Source organism: Atractosteus spatula, chromosome 2 (genome assembly GCF_055471065.1).
Source record: "Atractosteus spatula isolate fAtrSpa1 chromosome 2, fAtrSpa1.hap1, whole genome shotgun sequence".
Classification (NCBI taxonomy): Eukaryota; Metazoa; Chordata; class Actinopteri; order Semionotiformes; family Lepisosteidae; genus Atractosteus; species Atractosteus spatula.
In genome coordinates, this window is record NC_142707.1 from 35,549,024 (window position 1) to 35,559,071 (window position 10,048).

The 10,048-nt window shown below is 37.2% G+C and overlaps 1 protein-coding gene across 1 annotated transcript; it reads left to right on the forward strand.

Annotated features, from left to right (window-relative positions):
* The first annotated feature begins 214 nt into the window (after nt 1-214).
* Nucleotides 215-9,812, forward strand: slc35f6 (solute carrier family 35 member F6). The gene is made up of 6 exons (XM_088909655.1): nt 215-399; nt 3,156-3,228; nt 3,995-4,166; nt 5,493-5,708; nt 6,010-6,120; nt 6,983-9,812. The coding sequence occupies exons 1-6, from the start codon at nt 323-325 to the stop codon at nt 7,453-7,455; spliced, it is 1,122 nt and encodes a 373-aa protein (XP_088765781.1). The 5' UTR covers nt 215-322; the 3' UTR covers nt 7,456-9,812.
* The last annotated feature ends 236 nt before the right edge of the window (nt 9,813-10,048 follow it).

Sequence of the window (10,048 nt, forward strand, 5' to 3'; positions counted from 1 at the left end):
TAAATTCATATAAAATTTCGCATGACAAATATCTGACAAACATATTACTGACTGTATGACTGTTTGAACAAGACTCGCATTTCACTGCAGATGAGTCTCACACACCATTCAGCCTTATCTATTTCCTGCAAAATATATGAACTCTCGTGTGTGCAGTCAGCTGACAATATAGAATAGTCATGTGATATCACAGGAAGAAATGAAGAAACTGCAGGTTCTAAAAGCAGTTAAAGTCAACTGCCCACAGAAGCGGATCTGAGCTGAGCTGAACCAAAACCGGCCGTATATTCTGCATTCGTCTTGAAATACTCTCCCTTCCAGCATGGCCTGGACGAAATACCAGCTCTTACTAGCCGCAATGATGCTTATCACCGGCTCAATCAACACATTATCTGCAAAGTAAGTGATTAGGGCTTGTTTTACGACTGATAGTGTCAAGACTGACACGTTTAGGAAAACTGAAATCAGATTACTTACCTTTCCTGATTTTACTGTTGGGTAGCGGTTGCACATTTACACTACAGTATGTTATGTTAATTGCTGTTCGTACTTTTATTGACTCAATAAGAAAGCAAAACACCAGCTTACGAGTAAGTGCTGTGTCTGACTTTGTATGATCTATTGATAAATTTTTAAACTATGAAGTAGTTGACTCGAACCTTTAATAATTATGGCATAAATAAATGTGTGGAGGTGACTGATTAAGAAACCTGACATCTAGAAAGCTGTTAGCTACAATTGTATATTTTACATATTTGTAAAGGAACGTAGTTAATAACCCATTGCAAACTTGAAACCTTGATCTCTTCAGGACATGTCGCTGATTTTTGATTTTTCATTAGTGTTAACCGGATGATTTATTTTCTGAATAAGGCATAGAACTTTGATTATTTTTGCGTTCCGTGCGTGCTGTTACGTAATCCGTCTTAAATCTGTGTTTATGAGCCCACACTCACCATTCTGTGAGTGCTATATCAGCGATTTTAGCCTGCTGAACCCAATTGATTCATTCTCACAAGGTTTTTAAAGAAAAAAAAAGTTCAGCAAAATTTAATTCTGCTAGTCATCTGTAAGGTTACATGAGAAGTTTCACTTGTCTGTTCAGCAAGCAAGGGATTTTTCTGTTCTCCTTTACCTAATTCTGTTCATATATACATTTAAATTACATTTAAAATAGTGGCAAAACTTTGATTATAGATTTCATAGTTAAAGAAAACGCCTCTGGAATACATGTTAATATGCTTTGCAGAAGCCATTGGCAATATACATATTTTATGAGTAGTTCACCTGATGGTGTTTTACAAGTATAACTTATTTTCTGTGTGCTTATCTTAATTTACCTGAAGATGATATTTTGATCTCCATGTAAACCTACAACCTGAGAAAGAATGTTTGACAGTCTTAACATCTGTATCATATGTACTTCCTAACTTGTGTTACATAAAACAAAAGTTAGAGTAATATCTTGTTTAGTTTTACCTTCAAGAAAGTGTCTGTGGACTGCCAGATCTCCGAGTATCAAGTCACAAAATGACAGGCCAAAGTAAAACAGAAAGCTGCAGAGGTTTCAGAAAGCTAGCATCAAGTTTCAGTAGTGCTTTCTTTTACAGTTCTTTTATGTATTCTTTAAGAATGTTTTCCTTAAGATAAGCTATAATGACCTACCTTTTATTTATAGATGCATATTTGTTACATATACAGTATATACACATATGGATATATATATACATGTGTGTATATATAAGAATAAACTGATATTGATCAAAATCATTTAATTATTTAAAATGTGATTTTTATATTAAATCTATTTCTTAGTATTATACATATCTAGTAATAACTGCAGATTTAATATGAGGTGCATCATCATTTTGTTACTTTATAGTATTTACTATAATGCACAAATAAATCATTGTAACCAATATGAAAAACTAAAGTGCATTTACCAATTTACAGATGGTATTTTTGTACTGAATGATTTGTGTTCTTTGTTTCTTAATGACTGGAAGATCAATTTATGGATCCAGAAGTGTTTGTTTGATATCTTGACCCTATCCTTGGGATGAAATTTATGCACACAATCACTTTGTCTTCTCTTCCCATAGGGCAGTAGAGAGCTTGTCATTCTATTGTTGTTAGGGAACTTTGATTTGCTGTGTAAAAAAATCCATCGGTTAAAAATGACCTCTTCTGGTTTGTGGGTGCATTTTTAGAATAAGGAGGTAGGGTCCATTTTATTTTGTAGCATCCGGGTTTACAGAGAGAAAGATTTAATTGTAGGTCAAATTTTGTTTAGCTTGGTAGGCAGCTTTCTCTTATTTTGGCATTGTAGACATTATATAAGAGTTTGAATGCTTGGTAGCAGTTTGGGATTTTTAGTAGGTAGTCAGGACATAGGCTTCTTCGACACTATGCATGTAAATTAGTAAATAGCGTAACTGATATGTTGTATGTTGTTTATGCTGTGTGTAGTTTAGTGTGTGTATTGTCATTGGTAAGAAATATATGTTTAATACAGTGTGCCTGATTTTTTTTTCACCAAAGCTGTGCCAGAGAACAAGGAACTTAGGTGCCTCCGATTATACCAAACACCCAGGTGTATTCTAGGCAAAATCATTTCCAAGTTGGGGATTATGACTGTTTAATTTACTTATTGATTAACCCACTCTGTCATTTCTGATTTTCTCTGTTTCTGTAGCCCCCTATTTGTAACTGTATCATCTATAAATTTAACTGTTTTGCAAAGTATACGAGAATCTATATAATTGATATCGATTAGGAAAAGCAATGGGCTTAATAAAGATCTTTGCATTAAACCACTACTTACATCTACCCAATTAGGGGTAGATAGCACCCCTCTCTAGCTTGAAGGTTAATTTTGATATATATCTATAGTCCCCACACAACCACTCCTTCCATTCTAACTGGCTTCTTGAAAAACATATACCCACTAACTGGATATTTGTCCCCATCATTTTACCCTAAGCCACATTCCACATTCCACAGCCATTAACAGTTCATGCCATAGCCTCGGGTTCAATTGTGGCAGGTTTAAGAAACATTGTCATTTTCAATTTTGCCTCTTATTCTACACTTTTGATGTCTAGTCTTTCCAGACCTCATTTGTAACACCTAATGCTTGTCTCTGTTTTAACTAGATGGGCCGACACCTTCTCAGCTCAGGGATGTGGTGGATCCCCAAAGCACACGTTCTCACATCCCTTCCTGCAGGTACCTTTGCTTACAGTAAATTGGAAAAATGACTTCAGCATCTTTACTACCAAACAAGAGATTGATTGGAAGTACATGTCCATATATTAGACTCGAAGACACTGCAGCCACTGCAGATTACATTCAGAGCTTTCTAGTGTTTAATTTTAATGAGTCATTTAAAAACTGTGAGGGGTTCTTGACCTTTCAAGCCCTCTTGAGAATAATTGACCTACTGTTTATTTTGTTATTGATGAGGCAGTTTGCACACAGATTGCCTAAAGGTGAAATATTGACTTGGGTATTGATTCTTCCAACCTAAAGATATACAGCATTTGTGCATAAAGACCCCCCCCAGTTATCCTCCCATCCATCAATTTTCTAACTCCATCATCCAATTCAGGGTCGTGGGCACAAGGCCCTACACCCTGGACAGGAAGCCATTTCAGGACCCCACAGTCATTAATTATTAAAACTTGCAGTGTCAAGATAAAATGTTTATTCATTATATCATATAAATGTAAGTATATGAGATTCTCATGATTAATACTCATGTATTGATCTCATAATTACAAAAGCAAATTGCTTGACTGTAAATCAATCATTCCTTCTAAAAGAGCAGACCCCTTAGAGAAAAGACTTTGCCTTCATGTACTGTAGATCTGTATTTTAGGAAAAGGGGGTAAACTACCTTATACCAAATGATTTCCAGAATGTAGGCAGGCTTAGTGTCGTTAAAGATCTTTTTCAGTCCAGCATTCGTACAAATTTGTCTTGTTTCCTACAGGCTGTTGGCATGTTTCTGGGTGAGCTCAGCTGCCTAGCGCTGTTCTACATCCTTGTCTGTCACGACAGACGGAGCCCCGAACCAAGGATGAATGCTAACCAGTCCTTTAACCCCCTCCTTTTTTTTCCACCTGCAATGTGTGACATGACAGCCACCTCCATCATGTATGTTGGTAAGTTTTTAATCTGCATCTTCCTAAAGCATGTTCAACACAGGGCTCCGACAGCCTTACCCCTACAGCCAAATTGTGGTTCCTTTAGTCAGATGAGATGCTTGTATAAATCATATTTCAATTCCACTTTAATTGGGATTTAGGCTGAACAACTGAAATTGAATTTCAAATGCAATTTTATAAGGAGGTCACACACTCTGGGATTTGATTGAGATTAAAAGTTCTATAGAAATTACATCATTTTTAATTATTATTGTGAAGACACAGGATATTAGACCTCTATGGCTTTGTTTATAAAAATCTTACACATCCCTTTTTTCCATCCAGTAGTCACTAGTTAGCATGAGCCTGATAACCTCCCTCAGTTCAACTTCCTCATGCCTACCACCTGTATCTAAACTCGCTCATTTCTTGGTGCTTTACTCTCTCAACTACGGCCTCTACTGGCTGCTCACTGTCACTGCACTCACCCTTGGCTGTTTTCTTTAGAGTGCAGTCTGCCATGTATTATATCCATCCGTACTGTAACCACTTTATCCAATACGGGGTTACCTTAGACCCAGAGCAACAGGTGCAAGGCGGAGCACAACCTGAATAGGACACTAGTCCATCTCAGGGCACAAGCACATACACACTCCCTCCAGGGCCAGTTATCACAGGAGCCAATCAACCCAGAAGTATGTCCTTGGACTATGTGAGAAAACTGGAGAAAAGTACACGGAAGAAGCCCATGCAAACACAGGGAGAACATAAAAACTCCACACTGATAGCAGCCCGGTGATTAAACCCAGGTCTTCAGCGTATCGTTAAGGACACCAGTCATCCTGGTTCCTCACTTTTCTCCCCCCTTCCCTCTGGTAAGCATTATAGGAGCATAAAGGCATGAACGTCTAGACTCAGAGACAGCTTCTTCCCTCAAGCTGTCAGATTACTGAACCCTACCACTGGCTCACACTGATGTTTTTTTTCTAAGATGTTATTAATCTCGTTTGTTGCTGCCACTGTTTTGTGTTTTTGTTTTTGTTGTTTCCTTGATGTCTTTGTATAGGAGCATACATGCAAATAAGCATTTCATTGCACTTGTGCATATGACAATAAACTCTGCTCTGCTCAGCTCTGCGAGACAGCAAAAAGCTAACCACTGCACTAATTTGTCACTCCCACATGCATACAATAATTAATTGTTTTTTTCTGTATTTATAATGCATCATGTTATCATTCAGATAGTGTACATCTGATATGGTGGCACAGTGGATGTTATAATTCTTCTAGTGTGATGTGTTTGTTCCCATCGTTGGTCTTATCATGCAACGTTTATATTCCTAGCGCTCAACATGACCAGTGCCTCCAGCTTCCAGATGCTGCGAGGAGCAGTGATCATCTTCACCGGGCTGCTGTCAGTAGCGTTCCTGGGCCGCAAGCTATTGGCCAGCCAGTGGATCGGCATCGTTATCACCATCGTGGGCCTGGTTGTGGTGGGTCTGGCGGACTTTGTCAGCGGAGAAAAGGATGAAAGTCACAAGCTCAGTGAAGTCATTACAGGTACAAGGACACTACTCAGAAGTTCTGTCTTCCCATGAAATAGTGCCCAAGAAAGTTTGCTTACTTAATTCTTAAAACATACATTTCTATAAACTTTAAATCAGCATCCGTCAACATAAAATCACACTTTGTGTGTGTGATTAGTCCCAGTTCAAGACCAATTTCAGAGTTGGTTTTGTTTATTTTTATAAAGCCCTCTAAGGACAGATTCTGTCTTCCAGGGTTGTTTTTTTTTACTTGCAAGCTTCCATGCTAGGTTCTAGCTTTTGTCGTGTTTTTGATCATTCATTCTGGTCTGCAGGTGACCTCCTTATTATCATGGCGCAGATCATAGTCTCTGTCCAGATGGTACTGGAGGAGAAGTTTGTTTACAAGCACGACGTCCACCCACTCCGGGCTGTTGGCACAGAAGGTACTGCTCCTTTTCGCTAGTCGAGTTAGAGGAAAGAAAGTGTATAATGCTTGAATGGAAGCATGGAAGCACCAATGATTTCTGTCAAATGCAAAAGCTTTTTATGGTTGTTTTAGAATTGCACTTAAAAGGTATATATTCCAGAGTTCTTCACACTGTTCAGTCTTACCAGGAATTAAACCCCTGCCAGATAGCTAGATATAGCAATAAAAATCAATGCACTTATTCTCAGTAAATAATCAGAATATAGAACATAGTAGGAAAACATTGATTTATTTGAATTAGTTCAAAAGTCATTCAGATCAATACAAATCTTGTGTTTCTATTAAATGTTTTATCACAAAAGATCCTAAAGCACTTTTACACTCAAGAAGGGACTAAAAATGTGTTACTGACAAAATTATACATTACCCATCTGAGGCAATTTTTTGTTGTGATGTAGAAAAAGTGCACATAATGCAATGTAAGTAAAGTTTTAGAGTTTAAGTAGAGTACATTACAATTTAAAGGATTTGTGCTAGGCATTTTATATTAATTTCAGGGTACAGATATGTATTATAAAATAATGAAGTCATAAAACCCTCTGATATCATCCATGTTAAGGGGAAAAGGGACAGTTAGACTTGTGAGGGATTCTCTTAGGTTCAGGGAGCTGCCAGATAAGGAAAATATAAAGGAATAAAAGAAACAGGATGAAGGAATGAAGCAAAGAAAAATAAAGCAAACTCTGTGTTCTATCAATTCACAAGAGAAAAGTAGCTGTCTGTGGGGAAGGTACGGATTGATATGCTGCTGTGTTATTCAGCATATTACAACCAGTTAGACAACCAGATACACTGAAGTCCCTCTCCTTACTTCTCAGGTTTCTTTGGGTTTGTCGTCCTTTCCCTCCTGCTGATCCCCATGTACTTCATCCCTGTGGGGAACTTTGGCGACAACCCCAGGCAGGTCCTGGAAGATGCACTGGATGCATTTTGCCAGATGGGCAACCAGCCACTAATTGTCCTGGCCATCATAGGGAACATTGTTAGTATTGCCTTCTTCAACTTTGCAGGGATCAGCGTCACCAAGGAAATTAGCGCTACCACTCGCATGGTACTTGACAGCCTGCGGACTATTGTTATCTGGGTTGTGAGTCTGGCTGTGGGCTGGGAGCACTTCCATGGGCTTCAGGTCCTGGGATTTATTATCCTCCTCACAGGGGCAGCTCTGTATAATGGACTCCACAAGCCCCTCATGGCCAGAATCCCCTGGTGCGCCCGTTTTCAGGAGAGAAGTGTTGAAACTGAGAGGCTCTGTTCTGAAAGCACATTATCAGTCAATGAGGGGCATTAACCTTTTCATTTCTTTCAAATTCTTTTTTTTTTTTGGAATGTGGTGGTGGTACTTTATTTTTCAGAATATACTGAAAAACAGAAACCATATCTAATTATGTTTTGAATGTGGTACAGTAGTGACACATTTAGAATTTCTGTTTTTCACATCATTTTACTTTTTTTTTAGAATATACTGGAAAAGAGAAAACCTGTGTGGTCTGCTGGTGTAGGTCATGTTATATAACAGTTTCAAACTGGATAACAGAAGAAGCTCTATCCTAAACAGTAGTTCATCCGTACATATTGCTGAACGAGCCTTCAAGGTTCAAATTGTGTCACAACACTAGTGTTATTCAGACAAGTGATTGCTTCGTATCTTTTTTTAAGTGCTCTAAAAAAGTGATCCCATGTTGTTTTTTTCTGCTTAAAATATTAGTCATAATTCTCAATAAAGTTCACACTAAAAAAATTAAAATATATTGAAGTTGATTGTCATGGTACACAACATAGCATAATCTATTAAAGGCATTAAAAATAATTTGTTTGAGTTGGAGGAACCTACTGTACTTAAAATATCTGATTTTTAGCATTTTCCAAAGATTAATCTTTCATTTCTTGGCAGTCAGCCAACAGATTTGTTTTCTGAAGCTATGTTCAGTGGAGCATTTGACATACATGTACAGTAGCCATATTAGTAAAACAAAAAAAATCTAAAATTACATTCTCAAGCTATACCAAACTGTCCAAAGAACGCTGCTTGTTTTTCTTCTTTCTCTGTGACAAGTTCCCTTTCTAGAAAGTGTAGGCCATCTACATAAAATGTTTACCACCACTGCTTAGCTCCAACTCGATTTTACTTTCAATAAAAAACAGTACACTGCAATATACCAATGCGTACTGGGTTCCACACGATTCTAATGTCCTTGTAGGGTTAAAATTAAAACAAATATTTTCAATTAATAGTTTAATATTTTGACATGCATAGATACAAGTGCAATTCCAAACAGATCTACAGTCTGAAAAAACTTTTCAGGATTTGTGAAAAACAGGCAGTTTCAGCATTTCTGTAACAGTTATATTAAGGAAAGAACACAAATTTTAAATGAGTTTGCTCTCAATTCTGTTGCTAGTTTGGTATTTATAACTGTCCGTGTTTGCACTCAAATCTAGTATTGTCTGTTCATCCTGTAGAATGAAAAACATGTTCTGATACAATTGAAGCTTTTTAAACCCTGGAAGGGTTGTATTCCTTTACAGCGAAGACACACAGACCGAACATAACAGGGAACAAAAGCCTAATTTTTTAAAGTTATTTGGAGTTCTACTAAAAACTCTTCCAGTACCTAGTATCCATTAATAAAGTCTTGTACTAGTCTTCTCTCTCAACTAGTATCTGTCCTCAGTTTTGTTGCTACAGTAGGTGGGCCCAAAAGCCTCCTCTCATTTGTAACCATTATTTCTCTTGTCACTTGCTGCTCACTCCTGATAGCAAACACAACCTTCATCCAAGTTCTTCAGCTTGACACTTTTTTCTAGGTTCTCCTGGGAACTACAGGTTTGCTCTTCTCAGCAAATGGTCACAGAGCCCTCCCTTTGTCCTGGGTTGCTTTGCAAGACTTATGAGGTACTCTATGGTGCCCCTCAGTTTAACATAGCCAACACATCAGTCTACCAAAATAGGAAGTTAAAAATCCATGGAAGACGAGCTTTTGGATTAGGCACCTATGTCATTTGCAAAATTAAGGTATGGGCATATTTTTAATGCTACCTGTTAAATGCAGTAATAGCAGTTCGGTTGTGAAAACAGTGTATTGTATTTACTTGTTACTTTAGAATACATTCTGTAAAAACTGTAAAAAATATCAAAACTGCTTTATTGACTGCATTTTTTTATCATATGCTTGTTCACCATTTTGCTTGTTTCATCGCTTATTTGCTTGAATTATGTACATTGCAAAGTTCCTTCACAAATTCCCATATTTTCTTTTATATTGTATGGGTTATTTTGCCTATGACTTTGTTTTTAACGGTTCAATGCCACCTTATCGTGGCACCTTATCGCCACTTGAACTTGATATCTTCCACCTAAATATTAAACCAAGATTACACCTTTACGTGATTAGATGCCCCTATTGTGGATGGTGCTAATGCTTTCGCAACTCAAGTCCTCCCAAGTCCTAAACCGTTTTCTATGGCTCTGCTTTTGGAATTGTGTTCAATGCCAAATGTAGCCATAAGTGTTTGATAAGAGAGAAAATTGTTTGATTTACTTTCTCAAAACATTGTGGTAAATATGGAAGAAAATACTTAATAGCCTATTTACTTTCTGTAACATTTTAAATATACATGGAAAAATAAAGATGTTTTGTAACAGGCTGTAAAATATCATTTCAATGAAATGTTTGACTCTTTGCTTTTCATGATAATACAAAATCTGGCCTTTTCTTTTGTTTATTGCCTTTTTATGCCTAAACGTTTTTAGCTTAATAAGCTACAAAATGAATGTAAACCTACAGTATGTCCTTATTCCTAAAATGCACCCAATAACCAGGAGAGGACATTTTTTACTGAGGGATTCTTTACACATGTATTTTGAGTTCCCTAAAAACTGT

What these genes read in the sequence shown, in the direction of transcription:
- slc35f6 (XM_088909655.1), top strand. Translation starts at nt 323, where the DNA reads ATGGCCTGGACGAAATACCAGCTCTTACTAGCCGCAATGATGCTTATC. An exon ending in ATCAACACATTATCTGCAAA is followed by an intron (nt 400 to 3,155) that starts GTAAGTGATTAG and finishes TGTTTTAACTAG; the next exon opens with ATGGGCCGACACCTTCTCAG. An exon ending in CACCTCCATCATGTATGTTG is followed by an intron (nt 4,167 to 5,492) that starts GTAAGTTTTTAA and finishes TTATATTCCTAG; the next exon opens with CGCTCAACATGACCAGTGCC.